The 21841-nt window shown below is 51.9% G+C and overlaps 2 protein-coding genes and 1 pseudogene across 5 annotated transcripts in view; 1 reads left to right on the top strand and 2 right to left on the bottom strand.

The window, feature by feature from the left end:
• Positions 1 to 5915, bottom strand: part of SF3A3 (splicing factor 3a subunit 3) — a 29987-nt gene extending 24072 nt beyond the window's left edge. The window contains exons 1-6 of one of the 2 annotated variants that reach the window (XM_055255254.2): positions 5024 to 5915; positions 4686 to 4733; positions 2939 to 2991; positions 2728 to 2833; positions 823 to 895; positions 285 to 376 (exon numbers count right to left, since the gene is read on the bottom strand). In XM_055255254.2, coding sequence (XP_055111229.1) covers positions 285 to 376; positions 823 to 895; positions 2728 to 2833; positions 2939 to 2991; positions 4686 to 4733; positions 5024 to 5119 — 468 coding nt within the window. In that variant the 5' untranslated portion in view covers positions 5120 to 5915. The remainder of the gene's footprint in view (positions 1 to 284; positions 377 to 822; positions 896 to 2727; positions 2834 to 2938; positions 2992 to 4685; positions 4734 to 5023) is intronic. The other variant, XM_055255255.2, reaches the window with a different exon arrangement.
• Positions 5916 to 7165: 1250 nt separating this feature from the next.
• LOC129469289 (uncharacterized) lies at positions 7166 to 7261 on the top strand (annotated as a pseudogene).
• Positions 7262 to 12456: 5195 nt separating this feature from the next.
• On the bottom strand, positions 12457 to 21290 carry FHL3 (four and a half LIM domains 3). 3 transcript variants are annotated; one of them, XM_063627928.1, is made up of 6 exons: positions 21102 to 21290; positions 14953 to 15128; positions 14670 to 14844; positions 13663 to 13832; positions 13383 to 13569; positions 12457 to 13258 (listed from the first exon to the last, which is right to left on the bottom strand). In XM_063627928.1, exons 2-6 carry the CDS (start codon positions 15106 to 15108, stop codon positions 13104 to 13106), a joined length of 843 nt encoding a protein of 280 aa, XP_063483998.1. In that variant the 5' UTR covers positions 15109 to 15128; positions 21102 to 21290; the 3' UTR covers positions 12457 to 13103. The 3 variants fall into 3 exon arrangements, with proteins under 3 accessions (XP_063483998.1, XP_055111237.1, XP_063483999.1); XM_055255262.2 differs by having other exon boundaries at positions 21020 to 21289; XM_063627929.1 differs by lacking the exon at positions 21102 to 21290 and adding an exon at positions 15587 to 15788.
• Positions 21291 to 21841: the final 551 nt, after the last annotated feature.

Here is a 21841-nt window from a genome sequence, read left to right as displayed (position 1 = left end):
AAAGATCATACCACTGCACTCCAGACTGGGCAACATGGTAAGATCTCATCTCAAAATAAAAAAATAAAATTTATTAATAAATAAATATGCTTGTTTTCACTGTAGAAAACTTTCATTTTGAATAGTATTTCATTCCAAGAAAGCATATCACCTCTTTAATATTTACATAACAGTTTTAAAACACAAGGAAGACACTTTACAATGGCTTCATGTCTGCTAGTCCCAGCCTACTGTCCTGACTCACTTCGAGAAGCAGAACCTCTCTGCCCTTTCCCAGGCCTTACCTCAGATGCCTTCAGGTTAATGTACTTGAGGTAACAGTCATGGAGATCGAGATAACGACCATATCCCTCTTCATCTGTGAACTCCACCAAGTCTGAGGGAATCAGATACATCAATGATTCAGTTTCTACAGACCACTCTTTTGGACTTACCTTTTCAAATGGACTGTGTGTTCCTAGTTTCCCGAGGCAGCACTTCACCCAAATGTCTTCCCTTTGCTCACAATATAACCTCCAATAAGTTAAGTGAGATCAAAAGTGAGTGTTCTCTTACAAGGTAACAAGGATGGACTCATTTTAGTATTGTGAACTAAAGTGAACAATCCTTGGCTTTCCAAGCCAGTAAATTTGAGGTAGGAGAGAACAAAATGAACATTTTGCCCAAGACCAATTTAGGCTGTCACTCTAGCCCAGAAACCAGCAAAGACAAAATCAGCAAGAAATCCTGGCTATAAATATCTCTGAGGCCATGGCTGCAAATCTGAGCTGTCATTAACCTGAATTTTTGCTGGTGCTGAATGAAATTTTCACTCCTACTTACTTTGTGCCTCTTCACTCGGGTTCTCTCGAGCCTTCAGGAGTTCCTCAAATTCCACTGACATTGGCACACAGATCTGAGGGGAAAAGTAAAAGCTCAGGTGGATTTTTCTTTTTGTTTTTGAGACAGATTCTCACTCTGTTGCCCAGGCTGGAGTGCATTGGCACAATCTTGGCTCACCGCAACCTCTACCTCCCGGGTTCAAGTGATTCTCCTGCATCGGCCACCTGAGTAGCTGGGACTACATGCACGCACCACCACGCTTGGCTAATTCTTGTATTTTTAGTAGAGACAGGGTTTTGCCATGTTGCCCAGGCTGGTCTCAAACTCCTAAGCTCAACTGATCTGCCCACTTGGCCTCCCAAAGTGCTGGGATTACAGGCATGAGCCACCGTGCCCGACCACAGGTGGATTTTTCAATATAAAAGTTGCAAGACCACAGAAATGAAATACACAGAAAGCTGGACTTCTGATGATTTATTTGGCCTTGATTTTTCACTAGGAATCTACTACTGTTCTCCAATTACCTTGTTTTTCCCCACTTTTTTGTATTGTTTGAGTAAAACCCACTAAAGTAACACATGCTCACAAAAACTCAAAAGTTCACCTTTATTAATTCTCCTGAGAACAGGTAACCACTGCTAACAGAGCTTTTGCTATGCCAGTGGTTCCCAAACTTTGCTGCACATTAGAATCACCCGGGGGAGTTTTTTTCTTTTTAAATCCTGATGCACCTGACACCAATTAAATCAAAGGAGGGCAGGTATCAGTACTTTTAAAGATCCCCAGGTGGCTCAAATATGCACAAAGTTTGGAAAACAGTGCTCTACGTATTTAAATATATGTATTTGCCGGGCGCGGTGGCTCACGCCTGTAATCCCAGCACTTTGGGAGGCCGAGGCGGGCGGATCACGAGGTGAGGAGATCGAGACCATCCTGGCTAACACGGTGAAACCCCGTCTCTACTAAAAATACAAAAAAAAAATTAGCCGGGCGTGGTGGCGGGCGCCTGTAGTCCCAGCTACTCGGAGAGGCTGAGGCAGGAGAATGGCGTGAACCTGGGAGGCGGAGCTTGCAGTGAGCCGAGATCGCGCCACTGCACTCCAGCCTGGGCGACAGAGCGAGACTCCGTCTCAAAAAAAAAAAAAAAAAAAAAAAAAAAAAAAAAAAAAAGACAGAGTTAGGAGCACAATTTACTGGGGGAAGTAATTTCTGTGAAAAATAAAAAGGAGGAGAAAGCAGGATTAGGCCAGGATAGCCTAGACCACAATGCAGATTGGACAAAATCTTGACCAACCCAACGGGGAGCCATGGAGCAAAGAACAGAGGAGTCCCAGAGTGGAACAAATTGCTGGAGCCTAGTACCCATACTGTGCTCAGTCACTGGCTGGGAGCTGCCCATGAAATGTGGCCTTGGCTTTTTTTTTTTTTTTTGACAAAGTCTCACTCGTCTCCCAGGATGGAGTGCAATGGTGCAATCTCAGCTCACTGCAACCTCCACTTCCCGGGTTCAAGTGATTCTCTTGCCTCAGCCTCCTGAGTAGCTGGGATTACAGGCGCATGCCACCATGCCTGGCTAATTTTTGTATTTTTAGTAGAGGTGGGGTTTCACTATGTTGGCCAGGCTGGTCTTGAACTCCTGACCTCAGGTGATCCACCCACCTGGGCCTCCCAAAGTGCTGGGATTACAGGCGTGAGCCACCATGCCCGGCCGGCCTTGGCTTAAAAGCTGAGGGAGATGCTGAAAACACTGTAGTTGTAGGATGTCAGCTAACTATGGTCCTTGCAGCTAAATGGCAGGTTCTTTCTTGAAGTGCATTTGAATAGCACATGTCCAATTTCCTTTATACCTTTCCTTTAGTATGCTTTAAGGATAGGTCTGGAGAAAATACTTTTCTGAGAACATACCTCATTTGGGTGCTTCCGGTGGAATTCCTTTATTTGTTTGAGTCTATTATAGAATTCAGCAAACTCATTGGGTCCTGAAATGGCATTGAGCTCCTCCTTTCGTAATCTGCAATTTCAGGAAAATTTCAAAGAAGATAGAGCACAAAGTCAGTCCTCTAACCATGGCTCCTCAGAAGCAGTAACTCCTGGATTAGCTGTGACTGTCACTTACCCATCCTTATCATCATACAAATCCCTCAGGTTCCCACTGACCTCCATATACCTCTGAAAGGAAAATACAAAACCATCAGAATGATGCAATTTGCACAACTGTAGAGCTAAGCAAACAACAAGGGCTCTCCAGTCAAAGCCCAAGGCAACCTCAAGAGATACGGATATGAGATAGTCTGAACAGTTCTGTGCTTCCTAGTACCTTCAATAGCCCTTTAACAGCCTTGATTCCTGGTTAGTTTTTTAAGCAGGTCGATTGGAAGATTACCTAAATGATACATTTAAGGGGTGGCTCCTATCTTTACATACCACCGATGCCTAACTTTCCCTGTAACAGACTCACCCTCTTTGGCTAAATACTACTTCCCATCTAACATCCTCAAAGATAAAGATGACATTCACTATTTCAAAAAGCTTGACTGAGGAGTAGGCAGGCTAAATAAACATTACATAGGCTTCCTTTGTAGTCAAAGTATACTAATTCAGGATGGTACAGGTACATAGTCCCTCCTCCAAAACTTTTGGGACCAGATTTGTTTCAGAATTTGGAATGTTTAAGTTCAGAAGAGGTATCATGTATTACGTAACATCCCTAGTGGAATCTGGAGCACACAGTTCTGCAGTAAACCTTATACTTTATTTACTAAGTGGGATAAATTAAAGACCATAAAAAGCTTATCACAGGTTCAGGCCAGGTTTTACTGTCAAGTGAGATCAGGTCAGATTTTGACACCAAATAATCACCCAAGGGGAAAAAAAGAAAATCCTTGGTTTTCAGAGTATTTTGGGGCTGAGGGCTTGTAATCTGATAATCTCCTGCAAATCAGAAGGTCCAAGTAGGTCTTTTATTTCTTTTTAAACAGGTTTCAAACATATGCAAGAGTAAGGAAAGTAGTAAAATGAACCTCCATTTACTCATCACCCAGTTTAAAAATTTAAATAGCATCTTGTTTTTACTTTAATAAATTGAACTATTACCAGACAAATGCAGTTTAGTAGTCCAAAACGCTTTAAAGCAGTATCCTGGGAGAAAAACACTAACATACGGTGTGTGTGTGTGTATGTGCATATGCATATATATATATATATATATATATATATATATATACACATATAAATATATTTTTTTTAATTTAAGGGAAGAGATTGTAGCTATGCACCTGAGTCATGGACTCCTCATAACTATTGTTTGCACATCCAAGGGATACAGGATGCTGTAAGAATGGGCACGTGTAAGCCGGGCGCGGTGGCTCACGCCTGTAATCCCAACACTTTGGGAGTCCAAGGTAGGTGGATCACGAGGTCAGGAGTTCGAGACCAGCCTGACCAAAATGGTAAAACTCCGTCTCTACTAAAAATACAAAAATTAGCTGGGCGTGGTGGTGAGCGCCTGTAGTCCCAACTACTCCGGAGGCTGTGGCAGGAGAATCGCTTGAACCCGGGAGGCAGAGGTTGCAATGAGCCGAGACCGCGCCACTGCACTCCAGCCTAGGCAACAGCGCGAGACTCCGTCTAAAAACAAAGGGCACCTTTCCGATTAATGAAGAACGCCTAAGAGTTCCCCATTCAGAGAACTGAGGAAGCACCTTCACGTTCGGCAGCCTGTGGACATCTGTCCAGTCAGAGAGCCCGCGACTGGCCAGTCCGGTTACCTTTGGCCAGGGCTCATGCTGAGACCGCGCACTTCACTTCCCCTCTCTTTTCCCGCCCTCGTCAACCCAAAGAGAGGCAGACAGCTGGGCACTCACATCTTGCATGGCCCGAGTGCGGTGATCAGAATTGATCTGGTCCCGGAGCTGAAAAAGCAAACGGTGACACAAACGCCGTTAGTTTGCGTTCTGGAGTAGAAAAGGCCGCCCGAGGGCGGAGCTTACCCGCTCAGGTTTTACCAGCTGGGGGAGAAAGGCCTCTGGGGCCCTGGACCCCGGGAGGAGGTTACCAAGACCGGAGCTCCGAGAGGGAGCCCGGAAGAGGGCAGGGGACGGAGCGCGGGGAGGCTCTGAGGACCCCAAAGCAAGCTCTCAGAGGTCAAACACGGGATAGAGGTTCGTGCCCCTGCCGCAGCCTCTGCTCAGGCCCCACTCACCGTGGACTTCTTAGTGAGCATCTCTTTAGCCATGACGTCCATGAGCCGTTCCTTCTCCTCATGATAGCGCCGCTGCTGCTCCAGTATTGTCTCCATCTTCCCTTAGCCGCGGCCTCTCAATTCAGACCACCAACACGGCCGCAAGCAACTCCTGCCGCCCGGCGCGCCTGAGTCCCCACGTTGCGCACCAGGCTGCACCAAAGTTCCGCGAGTGCCGGAAGTGCCCGGGGACTTAGGAAAACATGAGCACCACAAGGAGGGCCAGTCTATGTTATGGAGATGGCAACAGTGCCACCTGCTGGTGGGAGGTGTGGTGGAGCGATGCCGAGAGGTTCGCAGATGCCTCCAAGGGGCATAGGAAAACCCAAGAGCCTCAGGTTCAGCGGACGGCTTCCTGTGGCTTGGTGGGGCCGGCTTGGCGGGCAGGTACCCTATGTGGACTGCGCGAGCAGCTGGAGTCTGGATGGGAGTTGAGAAACCGGAACTTGAGGACGCAGCTTTCAGCGTAAATTATGAGAACGTTTTCTCCTTCTCTGGACCTCAGCGTCTTTCTCAGTAAAATGGGAATAGTGGAGTTCTGCTGGTGGTGTTTTAAAAGAAATTCACATGTGAGGCCGGGCGCGGTAGCTCACGCCTGTAATCCCAACACTTTGGGAGGCCGAGGCGGGCGGATCACTTGAGGTCAGGGGTTCGAGACCAGCCTGGCCAACATGGTGAAACCCCGTCTCTACTAAAAAAAAAAAAAACAAACAAACAAAAATTAGCCAGGCGTCATCCTGGCTAACATGGTGAAACCCCGTCTCTACTAAAAATACAAAAAAAAAAAAAAATTAGCCGGGCGTGGTGGCGGGCGCCTGTAGTCCCAGCTACTCAGAGAGGCTGAGGCAGGAGAATGGCGTGAACCCGGGAGGCGGAGCTTGCAGTGAGCCAAGATTGCGCCACTGCACTCCAGCCTGGGCGACAGAGCGAGACTCCGTCTCAAAAAAAAAAAAAAAAAAAAAAAAAAAAAATTAGCCAGGCGTGATGTCAGGCGCCTGTAGTCCCAGCTACTCTGGAGGCTGAGGCAGGAGAATCGCTTGAACCCGGGAAGCAGAGTTGCAGTGAGCTGAGATCGTGCCACTGCACTCCAGCCTGGGCGACAGAATGAGACTCAGTCTCAAAAAAAAAAAGAAATTCACGTGTAGAAACGACTTGTCTATTGGCAGGGAGTGTGTTAAATAAAATACTGTGCATCCAACGAGATCAGGAGATCAAGACCATCCTGTCTAACACGGTGAAACCCCGTCTCTACGAAAAATACAAAAAATTAGCCGGGCATGGTGGCACGCGCCTGTAGTCACAGCTATTTGGGAGGCTGAGGCAGGAGAATCGCTTGAACCCAGGAGGCAGAGGTTGCAGTGAGCTGAGATCATGCCACTGCACTCCAGCCTGGGCGACAGAGAGAGACTCCATCTCAAAAAAAAGTAAAATAAAATAAAATAAAATACTGTGCATCCAAGCAGTGGAAGACCAGCTGTGAAATGCCATACAGCCTTAAAAAAAATTGTGTCTATATATCTCCACTTGTAGGTAGAGAAATGCAAACATGTCCATGTGTTCATATGTTCACAGCGGCATTGTTCATAATAGACAAAAACTGGATGCAGCCCAAGAGTCCATTAACTGGCAAATGGATGAAGTGTGGGATATCTATTACAGTACAATGGAACATTATTCTGCAATAAATGAATACTACAATGATGAACCATGAAAGCATCATGCTAAGTGAAAGAAGCTAGACAGAAAAACAAGTGTATGTCCAGACAAAATGTCCAGAATGGTGTTTTTATTTATTTTTTTTTTTTGAGACGGAGTCTCGCTCTGTCACCCAGGCTGGAGTGCAGTGGCGCGATCTCGGCTCACTGCAAGCTCCGCCTCCCGGGTTCACGCCATTCTCCTGCCTCAGCCTCTCCGAGTAGCTGGGACTACAGGCGCCCGCCACCACGCCCGGCTAATTTTTTTGTAATTTTAGTGGAGACGGGGTTTCACCGTGGTCTCGATCTCCTGACCTTGCGATCCGCCCGCCTCAGCCTCCCAAAGTGCTGGGATTACAAGTGTGAGCCACCGTGCCCGGCCCAGAACGGTGTTAAAAGAAAAACACTGGTGCTCGCTATGGCAGCACATATCCTAAAATCGGAACCATACAGAGAAGATTAGCATGGCCCCTTCAAAAACAAAAAACAGAAAACACTGGTTATTACAGCTTGGCTTTTGCCTTATTTGAACACGGTTTGCATAGTTTGCCATGTTTGATTGGCCAAAACTCGGTGATTGGCAAAGAGTAGGCTATGGTCTGTTTACAACCCCATTTAGGTTATAGTTCACGATGTACAGAGAAACCTTTAGGCTAAATTTAAAATATGTAAGGAGGCAGCTTTAGGCTACAATTGAGTTAACAAAGGCAAATCTATGGAGGCAGAAATATGAGTGGTTGCTTGTGACTGGAGGTGAGATTGGAAGTGATTAGAAATGCGCACAAGGAATCCGTTTTGGACGGATAGAAATGTTCTAAAATTGGATTGTGGTGATAGTTGCATAACTATTCATTTTATTAAAATTAATTGCTTTGTACTGTTAAAAATGGGTGAATTTTATGGTATATAAATTACACTTCAATAAAACTGTTAAAAACTCTGTATGAACTCATATGGAGAGATGGTCACACAAACTGAAAAAAGCTAGACGCACAAGTGTGTATAAAAATAGATGTGCAAAGAGATTATTTCTGTAAGGATATCCAAGTAACAGTAAACAGTGGTAGTTCCTGAGCAGACAGCCTTGGAGATCTGATATGGGAGATTTTTCTCTGTATACACCCCAAGCACAGCATAAAAAGTTATTTTTAAACATACTTTTTCAATTTAAAAATTAATTTAAAACTGAAAATACATATGTGCACATTTATGTTTAACAAAGAAGAACAAGGAGAAAATAATGCATCACATTATTAGTAATTTACCTATTGTTCACTTTTTTCTTTTTTTTCTTTTTTTTTTTTTTTGATAGGGTCTCTCTCTGTTGCCCCAGGCTGGAGTGCAGTGACGTAATCATGGCTCACTGCAGCCTCCACCCCTGTGGCCCCCACAGGTGGGTGCCACCACCCTGGTTAATTTTTTACTTTTTTCCCACACAACAAAAGCCACATTTAAAGTTTCGTTTTGGGAGTCTTGCTCTGTCGCCAGGCTGGAGTGCAGTGGCGCGATCTCAGCTCACAGCAACCTCCATCTCCTGTGTTCAAGCGATTCTCCTGCCTCAGCCTCCTGAGTAGCTGGGATTACAGGTGCACGCCACCACACCTGGCTAATTTTTGTATTTTTAGTAGAGACGGGGTTTCACTATGTTGGCCAGGCTGGTCCTGAACTCCTGACCTCAGGGTGATCTGCCTGCCTTGGCCTCCCAAAATGCTGGGATTACAGGTGTGAGCCACCTCACCAGGCCAAAGTTTTTTTTTGAGACAGAGTCTTTCTGTGTCATCCAAGCTGGAGTGCAGTGGCACGATCTTGGCTCACTGCAACCTCTGCCTCCTGGGTTCATGCAATTCTGCCTCAGTCTCCCTAGTAGCTGGGATTACAGGTGCGTGGCACCATGCCCAGCCAATTTTTGTACTTTTTGCAGAGATGGGGTTTTGCTATGTTGGCCAGGCTGGTCTTGAACTCCTGCCCTCAGGGTGATCCGCCCACCTTGGCCTCCCAAAATGCTGGAATTACAGGCATAAGCCACCACACCAGGCCAAGATTTTTCTTTTTTTTGAGACAGGGTCTTGCCAAGCTGGAGTGTAGTGGCACAATCTTGGCTCACTGCAGCCTCGACCTCCTGGCCTAAAGCTATTCTCCCACTTCAGCCTCCTGAATAGCTGGGACTATAGATGCACGCCACTACACCCTGCTAACTTTTGTATTTTTTGTAGAGACAGGGTTTTTTGCTATGTTGCCCAGGCTAGTCTCAAACTCCTGGACTCAAGCAACTTTCCTGCCTTGGCCTCCCAAAATGCTGGGATTATAGGCATGAGCCACCAGACCTGCTGTAATTTTTTTAAAATTTTTACTAGAGATGAGGTCTCACTGTGGTGCCCAGGCTTGTCTGCAACTCCTGAGCTCAAGCAATCCTCCTGCCTTGGCCTCCCAAAGTGCTGAGATTATAGGCGTGAGCCACCGCACCCAGCCCAATTTTTCTACAGTGAACATGCATTACTTTTTGTTTTTAAAAGTTTGAAAACAGGCTGGATGCAGTGGCTCATGTCTGTAATCCCAGCACTTTGGGAGGCCAAGCTGGGAATTTCACTTAAAGCCAGCAGTTCTCGAACAGTCTAGGCAACGTAGCGAGACCTCATCTCTACAAAAAGTGAGAAAATTAGCTGGGCTTGCTGGCACTCGCCTGTACTCCCACCTACCTGGGAGGCTGAGGCGGGAGGATCACTTGAGCCCAGGGGTTCGAGGTTACAGTGAGCTATAATCATGCCACTGTACTCCAAGTCTGGGTGACACCCTGTCTCAAAAAAGAAAAAAAAAGTTTGAAAAAATGGAGGCCGGTCATGGTGGCTCACGCCTGTAATCCTAGCACTTTGGGAGGCCGAGGCGGCAGATCACGAGGTCAAGAGATCAAGACCATCCTGGCCAACATGGTGAAACCCCTGTCTCTACTAAAAATACAACAAAATTAGCTGGGCGTGGTGGCGTGTGCCTGTAGTCCCAGCTACTTGAGAGGCTGAGGCAGGAGAATCACTTGAACCCAGCAGGTGGAGGTTGCAGTGAGCCGAGATCGCGCCACTGTACTCCAGCCTGGCGATAGAGTGAGACTCTGTCTCAATAAATAAATAAATATAAAATGGAAATAATGACCTGTGTTTTGCCCACTCATGGGGGTGTTATGAGGATCTTATTTGTATGTTGGAAATTTAAGCAGGACTGCCAAGCTTAGGGAAAGGACCCAGTCACAACTCATCTGGCGCTTTTCCTGGGACATTAGGAAAGAGGTGAAGTAGAAATCTCCATTCAGGGAGTGGGGAGACTCAGCAAATGTTTTTTATTTTGTTTTGTTTTGTTTTTTGGGGGGTATAAACTTGGAGAGCTACTGTATTTCTTGAATATGAGATGCCATCAAATGTAAAACTCAGTATTATTTTATGCTTTACTAAGGAAGAGAGAAAAAATTGTCAATTAAACAATGACACACCTTTGATTATACGTCTGGGTCTCTTTTTTTTTTTTTTAAGACGGAGTTTTGCTCTTGTCCCCCAGGCTGGACTGCAGTGGCGCTATCTCTGCTCACTGTAACTTCCACCTCCGGATTCAAGTAATTCTCCTGCCTCAACCTCCGGAGTAGCTGGGATTACAGGTGCCTGCCACCACGCCCAGCTAATTTTTGTATTTTTAGTAGAGGTGAGGCTTCACCATGTTGTCCAGGCTGGTCTCAAACTCCTCACCTCAGGTGATCCACCCGCCTCGGCCTCCCAAAGTGCTGGGATGACAGGCGTGAGCCACTGCGCCTGGCCTTGATTATATGTCTGGGTTTCTAAGATGTTAAGTCTGAAAAATGTTTATATCGAAATAAATCAAACAATTTTGTAGCTGCACATCTCTCACTTCCTGTTAGGTGGGTGGACCGCCTTACCACCACCATCCTCCAGTCACTCTGTCTCAAACCTGATGCCTTCCTGCCCCTAAATGTTTCTCCATCCCCACTCCAGGCAGCAAGTCTTGCCTTTTCCACTGGAGCTGCTACCTGCTGCCAGATGTCTCACCCGGACCACTACACTAGCCTCCGAACCAGCCTGCTCATCTTACCCCTCCACTCCATTATTCATACTGCAGCCAGCACGATCTTTCTCCAACTCTGCTCATCCCAGGCCCCTGCTTAAACAGTTCTATAGGCTGCATTTCCTGCAGGGTGAGGTCTGTGCAACTTGGCATTCGGCTTTTTAGGACCTGGGCTCTGCCTGCCATTTTACTCTCCTGGCACTTCCTCCAAATGGAATTACTTGCTACTTCCCCAAAGCACCGTATGTTCTCAGGCCTCCAGGCCTTTGCGCCAGTTGTTTTCTATGCTTGGACTGCTCTTCCTCAACAAGTATTTATTGAACAGATAGTAAGTGCCGGGAGCTGAGAACGAGCGGGGAGAAAGGCAGGCAGGATCTCAGTCCTTACTTAGGCTGGTGGGAGAGAGAAACGAACAAAACCGTAAGCATGTATGGTAATTATTAATTATAAACACACGTGGTAGGCATTCGTAAAAGTTTGTTGAAAATGTCGGGGAGGGAACTTAAGAGGGCGGGTCAATAGGTGCAGCAAACCACCGTGCACACGTGTACCTATCTAACAAACCTACACGTTCTGCACACGTATCCTGGAACTTAAAGTAAAATTAAAAAAAAAAAAAAATGTCAACTATGGCTTCAGAAAGGGGTTAGAGTCCAGGATCTACCGGTGTCTACCTATGTGACTTGGGGCAGCTGACTGCAGGCGTCTCCACCTCTGTGTAATGGAAGTAATCATGCCCGCCCACAGGACTTCGGGGAGGAATTAATACGAGATACACACAATCTCGCGGTTTCCGCCGGGCCGGAGGGGCTCCCCCACTCCAGGGCGCCGAGGGTCCGCCTGCCTAGGGCCGGGCCCCGCCGCAGGCAGCTGTGGGCGCCACTGTGTGCGCATACCTGCCCCGACAGCCGGACGGCCGAGCCCAGACGGCGGCAGCCAGGGTCAGGGACAAGGGGCGTCGGATGCCGGGCGGGAGAGGGGAGGGTCGCCCCGCCCATCTCCCCACTTTGGGGGACAGCCCCCCTCGCTCATTCCCGCCTCCACCCTTGACTTGAATCACTGTTGGCGGGGGGTGGGACGGGGCGTGACCCATTCATGCCGGGAATCGGATCCAGATGTTCCTGCGGCGTGTGCAGCTGCATCCTTGCCTTTTTTGGCAAAAAACGTGCGGCCGCGAACGGATCCTGGGCCGCCCCTGCTAATCCTTGGGAAGAGGGGGAAGGGGGCTGAGAGGGTCTGGGCCCAGACTGGGGATCGGAACCGGGTCCTTGCTCTGCGGGCTTCGAGCAGGGCTGTTGGCGGAGGAGACTATTCGTACCAGCCAATTAAGGAACCCCACCGCCACCCTGGCTTTCATCTGGAACCTCCCCCAAACCCCTCCCTTCCCTACACGAAGGAAAAAGCCCTCTGCCAGCAGGGAGGCAGGCCGAGCTCCAGAGAGACGGTAGCTGTGGCGGGGATCCCCTTCAGGGGAGAAACTTCCCACCCTGTGGCCCGGCCCCCCTCCACCCCATCCTGCAAGGACGAGGTCTAGCAGAGATTCTGAGCCTCCCAGTCTGCAAAAATCCTTCCTTCCCCATTATACCCTGAACACACACACACACACACACACACACACACACACACACACACGGAGGCCCCTGCTTCCTCACACCGCTTTATTGCAGAATCTGGAAGGGGGGTGAGCCAATCTCACCCCTCTGCCCATCTATGGGCAAAATGGAGCTGAAATAAAATAAGACACTCAGTGGCGACCGGCTGGGCAGCACCCTGTACCCTAGGGCCCCCTAATCAGTGGGCTCCTGATCTGCTGCCCCCACAGCCTCAACTCGGGGGATGGGGTGGGGCAGGTCAAGCCTGAAAACAGTCCACTTTTGAGGACTTCTCAGGCACCCATAGGAGACCTAAAACCTATAAAGAGAAGTCTAGATTTAAGGGGGCCTAAGTCCCAGAGTCCAGGTTTGGAGGGCTGGGGTCTAGAGCCCTGATTTGGGGAGAGGACTCAGTCTGGGAACCCAGACTGCAGGGGAAAGGGTGAGTTCTGGAGTCCGGGTGTGGGGAGGGGGCTTGACTCATGGAGGCTCTATAAGAGCCCAGGTTTGGGGGCCTGGGTCAGGGAGTACCAGTTTGAGGATGCTGGAGTGGGGAGACAATCCTGGAGCCCAGAGGGAGACCCATTTTTTTTTGGCGGGGGGGCGGGGGGGGCTGAGTCCCAGAGGTGGTTTAGAAAAGGAGCCACGTCCTGGGCCCGTGGTATGGGAAAGCCTGGGTCCAGGAGCCCTGGCTCAGGGCCCTGCCTGGCTACAGCCCTGGCAGAGCACTTGGTCTCCATCCGGTACGAAGCCTTGGCCCACCAGGGAGGTAGAGCAGCGGGCGCAGGAGAAACAGTTGTGGTGCCAGTGTCGGTCTTCAAAGGACACATACTTGCCTCCACCGAGTCCTGGAGGGAGGCTGGAAGTTAGCTCTGCAGATCTGGGGATGGTCCGGCCCTCAACCTCACCCAATAGCACATCCCACTCCCTCGCCTGCACCCTACCCACTCCGTTCTTTGACCCTTGTCCCACCTACGATGGGGCGCTTGCAGCTGCTGCACTTAGGTGCAAAGAGTTCTCCAAAACAGGCCACACAGTAGGGATCTTCATCCCGGGAGGTGAACTGCTGCCCTGCCAGGGGCGTCTGGCACCCGGTACAGACCAGACATTCTCGATGCCATGGCTGATCACGGTATGTCACTCCACCCTGTGTCAGCGTCTGTGGGGGGCAGCATCCATTAGTAGGTATGAGTGGGGATTCCCATCCCACAACAGGCCTTACTCACCCCCACCTGGCTGGCCCAGCCCCCACCTTGCTGCAGCGGGCGCAGCGAGGAGCAAACTTGTTCTCATAGCAGGGCACGCAGTAGTGAGCACCCTTGTCGGGCACAAAAGAACGGGAGCCCAGTGGCTGCTCACAGCCACTGCACAGGAAGCAGTGCTCATGCCATGTCTGGCCTCCGTACTCCAGTTTCCGGGACCCTGTGGGGAACAGGGGTCCCATTTAGAGGTTGTGTCCCATGCTCCTGAGGGCCACCCTCTGTAACTTCCCCAGGAGTCTCCACTCCTCTCTCAGCCTGAGCAGGGTGGTGTCTGTGCACATGCAGCAAGAACCCCCCCGCCCCAGGTATATTACACATGCTGACCTCTCCCCAGACACGGGACATGATGACCCAGCTAGACATGAGGGTTTTGGCCTATGTTAAGCCCCCACATGTCCCAGAGATGACAATTTCAGCACACATCAAGCCTCCATGTAACAGTCATGAAGTCTCACCATGAGCTAAGCCCTCATATAACAGATGTGATGATTTTAGCACTCACACGGGACCCCACATGTACCAGGCAAGTATCTGCCCACACGAAGTTCTAATGCCCTGGGCATGACAGGTTCAGTACATGCTAAGCCCTCGCATCTCCTCGGCACACCATTCTCCATAGGTGCTGAGTCCCAGCATTTCTATTAGGCATGCAGGTCCCCACACATGTTAAGCCCTCTGTTTATCTGCCTCTGCACACACTAAGACCCAATGCACCAAGCATGACAGTCTCAGCACACCTCTAGTTCCTACATGTACTAAACATGCAGATATTCACACATGCTAAGCCCCCAAGTATGTATCACATGTGTCAATCTGCCCGCACATAGTAGCCCCCAGGAGCATCCCAGGCAAACAGATCCTGCATATACTAAATTTCCAGAAACATGCTGTGTATGCAGGTCTTTACACAGACCAAGTCTCCACGTATCAGACAGACACATGCAAAGACCCTACGCAGATGCCAGTTCTCACACAAGATGAGCCCCTGAAGACATACCAGGCATGACAGTTTCCCCACAGGCGGAGCACTGCGAGGAAAAGGCACTGCAGTAGCAGTCATTGCAGAGCAGCTCACTGTCCTGGCAGGTGAAGGGTTCATCGGCTAGTGAGCGCTGGCAGCGGCAGCAGCGGAAGCAGCCCTCGTGGAAATGGCGGTCTTCATAGAACAGCTCCTGTGGGGAACACCGTGGGGGCACTGGCACCCAGGCCTCGTGGATCCACCCTTTGCCCCCTTCCACCGGTCACCACCCACCTCCTGCCTGGCCTGGCCCTCTCCTTACCCTCGAGTCATGCCCGATAAGCTGCTGGCACTCAGCGCAGGTGTTGGCAAAGGTATTGTCATAGCAGGGCACACAGTAGGGGCCGCTGTCTGTCTGGATGTACTTGCGTCCATACAGGGACTCGCTGCATTTTGCACAGTCAAATGACTCGCTCATGGTGGCAAGGAGAGAGAACCCTGTTAGGAGCACAAGGTGGAACTGGGGTCACACAGAGAGGCTGTGGCTTGGCTCCTGGCAAAGAGGCCTCTGCATTCAAAACACAGCAAGAGACCCGGCATAGGAAATGCCAGTTCAGAGTAGGTGGGGATGGGGAAGGGGTGCTTCCGGGAAACCAGGAATCCCACATGTTTCTTTCTGTATTTAACTGGGGGTAGGAAGAGGTCAGAAAAAAAACCAGGAAGCAGAAGTTGTTTTCTTATCTAGGCCCTAGCAGATCTAGGGGGAGGGGGCTTTTCCTGGGTCAGTGACTCATTTCCTGCCCCAGCCAGCGTTTAGCCTCCACTGTCCCGACTGTCCCCAGTGTGGGAGAAGCAGGGGCAGGGAGCCACCCCACTCTACTCCTTATGAGCAGTACTCCCACCCTCTCCTGACTCCCAGGAAGGGACTTTAGGAATATGGATAAGGGAACCCTTACCCAGAGCTCTGGAGTATAGAACTTAGAGATGGGAATGGGCTGTGCCTGGCCGTCCTGATCCAGAAAACGGTGGAATGCTAGAGAGGTGCTGGACTGATGAATGGTAGAAGAGGCCAGTGTGAGGTTGGGCCTTCCCTCCCGGGAAATCAGCCAAGCAATGGGAACTTCAGAGGCTCAACTTAGGTTCAAGCAGGAAGGAAATCCTGCAAGCTGGACACAGCCAGGCTTCCCCAGCTAGACCCTCTGCCCTCATCCCCCCACCCCCGCTGTGTCTCTGGTCACACCAGCTTGGACGGCCTTGGCCTGTAACATCTGCAGCAGCTGTGGCGGCACAGATGGCCAGATGTCAGGTTTTGCCAGCAACGGGGAGAAAAAAGGGAGATGAAGTGTCGGGGGAGGCAGAGGGGAACTGGAGACAGACTGGGAGTGCAGTGTGCCCCCGGCCACCTCCTGCTAGCATCTGGCAAAACCCCAGTCCATCCCCTGGGGTCATGATTTCCCTCCCACTGCCTCTGGGAGAGAAGGTCTCTCTCACCTTTTCTGATTTCTCAGGGTTTGGGACTAGGGAGCTGAAAGGAGAGAGAGCAAGAGCCAGTGAAGACATTTTCTCCCCAATCAGGCCCCATCTTGGGTGGGGAGTAGGACAAGGGGGGAGCCCTGAGAGCTGCTGCTGGAGACACCCAGCCCCTGACCAAACCTCAGACACTTTCCATTTTCTCAGGAACAAAGCATGTTTGTGGGATGAGGTCATCCACACAGCTGCCTCTGGAACAGGAGCCTAGGGAGTGGAGCGGTAGGGAAGTGGGGTTCCCAGACCTTTCTGCTGCCCCTGATTCCAGTCTCTAGCCCCAAAGTCAGAGCTCTCACCCCTGCTCTCCTCCATCATGAAGCCTGCTCTCTAAGGGCTGGGATCCGGGGGTAGTGGAGAGGAACCACCAGCACCCATAGGAAGGAGATGTTCTCACAGCTGTGGACGAGCCTGGGGAAGTTACAGGGACACACAAAGGAATCCACCAACCCACTCTCCCACAAGGCCCCAGTGCTGGCAGTCGCCAGGGCCTGCCCTGGCTCAAGCTGAAGGAAAAGTCCTCCTTTTCTCATCCACCCCCAGTGCGAAATTCTTGACAACAAGCGCTGCTCTGGCTTGAAGTTCAGACTCCAGGCACCAGCAGATGCCCCCAGCTTGGAGGCCTGACTCTCCATACATCAAGCCTCTGTGCAATGGGAGAACAGCCAGCTTGCGCTCCAGGCCAGGGCATGAGGCCACCAGGGGCCAGGGTCTTTAGAGCTGGAACTCCTGGGCTGGGGTCTGTGGTGTAGGGTAGAGAAGATACTCCTCTTTCTCAGCCCCCTTCCTGCCACTCAGGTCCAGGTTTCCTCTGGCCCAACATCTGAGGATTGCCTGGGCTGTCAGCCACGGGGCGGCAGGGGGCCACACAGGTGGAATGCGTCCACAGCGGGTGCCTGGGTCTCTTCCTTCCTTCTTGGCTTGGCCCACTGCAGCTGCCACCTTCTGAGGCCCAGGCTAGACTTGGGTCCACCCCCTGAGAGACAGTCAGCACTCCGAAACGAGGGCAACCCAAATAGGGTATGGGCATGGCTTCTATTTCCTTCCCAGAATCCCCCAATGCCCTAGTCTATCCAGCTGGGCTCTGGTGAGGACAGAGTAAAGGGCACCAACAAGGCCCACCTGTCTCTGCCCATACCCCTCTCCCTGCCCTTTTCCCTGGCAAGGATGGGGACTGAGGGGACTGAAGGGAGCCAGCCTTGTTTTCCTTCCTGACTGGCAGTGGGGCGGGGTTTGGGGGAGACTGCTCCTCTACAGATGGCTCACAACTCTGCACCTCCAACAATCTCCCCTCACAAGGCACCTCCCAGTGTACCTCCTGGAACTCAGAATGACTGCGTAACTGGCTATGGTGTATGGAGCAGCTCAAGCTGCAAGGTTTGAATCCTGGCTCCTGCACTTACTGGCTGGGTGATCTTGGGCAAATCCCTAAGCCTGTTTTCCCATCTAATTAAATGAGATACTACCACTTCCTACCTCCTAAGGTTATTGTCAGGCTTAAATGTGATGATACTTGTAAAGCACCTGGCAGATAATAAATACGCAGAAAATGGTAGCTATTAGTATTTTACTATCAGTGCCCTCACTCATACTGGGGCCAGACAGCAGTTTCACAGGCAGGTCTGGGTCAAAGGGCTGGACTGGAATTTTTTTTTTTTTTTTTGAGACAGAGTCTCGCTCTGTTGCCCAGGCTGGAGTGCAGTGGTGCAATCTCAGCTCACTGCAACCTCCACCTGCTGGGTTCAAGTGATTCTCCTTCCTCAGCCTCCTGAGTAGCTGGGACCACAGGCACCTGCTACCACGCCCGGCTAATTTTTTGTATTTTTAGTAGAGACGGGGTTTCACCGTGTTACTCAGGATGGTCCAAACTCCTGACCTCATGATCTGCCCGCCTCAGCCTCCCAAAGTGCTGGGATTACAGGCATGAGCCATCGCACCCTGCCTGGACTGGAATTTTTAAATAGAGGTGGGGTCTCAATATGTTGCCCAGGCTGGTCTCAAACTCCTGGGCTCAAGCTATCCTCTTGCCTTGGGTTCCCAAAGTGCTGGGATTACAGGTGTGAGCCACCGTGCCAGCCCAGATTCTTTTTTTTTTTTTGAGACAGGGTCTCACTCTGTCACCCAGACTGGAGTGCAGTAACTCCATCTCGGCTCATTGCAATCTCCACCTCCCAGGTTCAAGCGATTCTTCTGCCTCAGCCTCCCGAGTAGCTGGGATTACAGGAGGGCACCACCACCCCCAGCTAATTTTTGTATTTTTAGTAGAGATGGAGAGTTTCACCATGTTGGCCAGGCTGGTGTCGGCTTGGCCTTTTTTTTGTTGTTGTTGTTTTGTTTTGAGTTGGGGTTTCACTCTGTTGCCAGGGCTGGAGTGCAGTGGCACGATCATGGCTCACGGCAGCCTCAAACTTCTGGGCTTGGCCAGGTGAGGTGGCTCACACCTGTAATCCCAGCACTTTGGGAGGCTAAGGCCGGTGGATCACCCGAGGTCAGGAGTTCAAGACCAGCCTGGCCAACATGGTGAAAACCCATCTCAACTAAAAATACAAAAATTAACTAGGCATGGTGGCGGGCGCCTGTAATCCCAGCTACTCAGGAGGCTGAGGCAGGAGAATTGCTTGAACCGAGAAGGTGAAGGTTGCAGTGAGCCAAGATCATGTCATTACACTCCAGCCTGGGCTACAACAGCAAAACTCTGTCTCAAAACAAAACAAAACAACAAAGAAAAACAACTCTGGGCTCAAGCAAGCCACCTGCCTCAGCCTCCTGAGTAGCTGGGACTACAGCCACGTGCCACCATGCCCAGCTAGGTTTTTCTATTTTTTGTAGAGATGGGGTTCTCACTATGTTGCCCAGGCTGGTCTTGAACTCCTGGCCTCAAGTGATCCTCTGGCTTCAGCCTTCCAAAGTGCTGGGGTTACAGGCGTGAGCCACTGTGCCCAGCCTGGTCTGAAATTTGACCTGGACATTCTCAGCGTAGGCCCGAGAAATTAGGAGGCCCCAGGCCCATGGGGCTTGCTGAGGACACCAGTGTGGACAGTGGTCGCTCCAGCCCGGTCAGCCTGACTCTAGTAAGCATAACTCTTGAGATCTCTCACACAGGTCCACGGATGTAGATACCTGCATGCTGCTTTGCCACTCACAAAGTCCATGCCCACCACAATCTCATCAGATCTCACAAAAGACAGGCAGGACACAGTATCATCCCCATTTTACAGCTGAGCACAAGGAGGCCAGGAATAGAGCAGGCTCATGCCCAAGGTCCCGATCAGGACCCAGCCCTAGAAATGCTGCCCTGGTGATGAAGGGGATGGTGACGATGGGGATGGTCAGCTTTTAAGGGCAGGGGAACAGGAGATGCACCAGAGCCTGGCTCTTCTCCTCAGCTGCTAGCCCTGTGATTGGAAGACACCCAGAAGCCCTTCCAATGCCCCATGCCAACCATTCAACCCTTCTGTCCCCCACCCCCAACATGCTCACTGTCCAGGAGGACCCTGGCCAGGTCCCACAGCTGTGAGTCGGGATCAGAACAGACCCCTCCCCCACCTTCTAGAAGCTGACAGGAGACTTAAGGGGAGAAATCCAACTCCCTCAACCCTCACCCTCTGCTACCGGGCACCAACCCCAAGCTCTGCTCTCCCCAATGTGGCCTGGAAGTCAGAGAAGTTTAGGGAAGGGGGTTGGGGAGCAAGATCCCGCAGCTGCTCTGGGGACTGGAGAGGAACGGTTCATTCACCCTGGGTCCCCCAGGGCTGAGGCAGCCCGTCCAAGATTTGAGTTTAAAAATAAGTTGGGGCTGTCTTGGTGGCTGTGTGTGTGCACGGGGCTCTTCTTGATCTCGAACTTACTGTCTCAGGGCCTCTGCCTCATGGGGGATCGGTGGGCTCAGAGTTTCTGTTTCCCCACAGCCTCACCTCCCAATGGTTCAGGCCTGGGTAAGTCAGGGGCTGTACTGGAAGCTGTCAGCCCACCTAGGTCTCTCTGCCCCCACTAAGTCTCAGTCTCTGGTGTCTGTCTCTGCTTCACTCAGCATCTCTGTGTCTGGGCACACTTCAGCCTCTGTCTTTAGGTTGTCGACGGCTCTGTATCTTGACTGGCTGTCCCCCAGGGCGCCCATGCCTCTGTGGATCTCAAGTCTTGGTTTCTTCTTGTCTACATGGCTGAATGTCTCAATCCCCACCACCTCCCTTTCTCTGTCTCTGCATCCAAGTCTCTTTCGCCACCTCTGCATGCCTGAATGTCTCCGTCTCTAGTCTCTGAGCGTCTCTGCAGGCCTCAGAATGCAGATTCAGCATGAGGCCAATGACGCCCAAACCTCAGGGCACCTCCAAGGCCCGGGGAAGGGCCCTAGGGAATGTGTTCGCTGGGGTCCCGCGTATGCTTTTTCTGAAAATGCCCCACAAAGCCTAGGACGGCCCCCATGCCTCGGGTCTGTCCACCGGTAACTCTGTACGCCCGGTGTGTCCTTGTTTCAATGGTCTCGGTAGCCTCCTGTGCCTCGAGTCCCTGCCTGTCTCGGTCTCTCGCTCCACCGGGCTTTCTGAGAACCTCAGTTTCTCCAGCGCTTCTGGTCGGTCTGTCTGTCTCTCTCCAGCTTTTCTATTTCAAACTTAGCCCCCTCCCCCGCCCAACTCTCGCTGCCGCCCCCGCCCCCGCCCCCGCCCCGCCCGGCAGCCCGGAGGGGTCCAGTCCCGGCAGGCGCTCTCCCGGGCTCGGCGTGCCCCGGGCACCGGTGGCCAGAGCCCGACGCGTACAGGGGGCCGGCGCCGCGGCTGGACTCAGCCCTCCGCAGATCCCTTAGCTCCCCGGCCTGGGCGCGGGGGCGGACCGCCAGGGCTGGGAGCCGGGGTCGGCGGGGCGCTCACCTCGAACCGGGCGGCGGGAGCGGGGAGCGCGCGGCGCAGGCGGGGCCAGGAACCGGGCACCGCGTCCCTCGGCGGCTCCTACCTGCGGGCCGAGCCAAGCGCGGCCCGAGCGAGCTGCCGGCTAGGCTGCCGACTGCAGACGGACCGTGTGGGCGAGTGGGAGCGCGGCCCCAACCCCTCCCCGAGGAAGTGAGCGCGGGCCCGCCCCGCCCGGACCCCGCCCCCGGCCCCCCAGCCAGCCGCGGGGGCCAGACCCCGCCCCCACCTCCCTTTCGGCCGCCAGCCGGCCCGGCCCCCTCCTCCCGCCCGGCCTAACCTGGCTCTCCCAACCTTCCAGCGGCCGGGACCCCGCCCCTGTCCCCTCCCCGCAGCCTCTGCTCTCCTCCCCTCCCAACCCCCATCCCCAGCTGCCAGAGGGAGACTGCTGTATTCCATCTCAGGCGACACCAGACCCCGCAGACCATGGTCCACTGGGGGAGTCCTCTGGCCTCCTCGGATCCCCTCACCCCTTCATCTTGCCCCTAGGGGTGACACTCAGCCCGGCCTTAATCCAGCCTGGAGGAGGAGGTTTTGACTCTGCTGTCGTGAGCCTGTCAGCGGGCACCAAGGTGTTCTCTGAAAACATGGGACGAAGAGAGGACCCCTCCCCACCATAGGGCCTTGACCTCCAAAGGGTTTTATTCCACAACTTCGAGTAGCAAAAACAGGGGTAACCACCTCCCCACTTCCAGCAGCCTCCTGACACTGAGAAGTCCTGCCTTGCCTGGCTTTCCGCAGTGCCCAGGAATAGTTTTGACCTTTGAGGCCCAGGGGAGACCCTAA

This window comes from Symphalangus syndactylus, chromosome 12, assembly GCF_028878055.3.
Source record: "Symphalangus syndactylus isolate Jambi chromosome 12, NHGRI_mSymSyn1-v2.1_pri, whole genome shotgun sequence".
Classification (NCBI taxonomy): domain Eukaryota; kingdom Metazoa; phylum Chordata; class Mammalia; order Primates; family Hylobatidae; genus Symphalangus; species Symphalangus syndactylus.
This window is presented reverse-complemented; position numbering and strand designations above follow the sequence as displayed.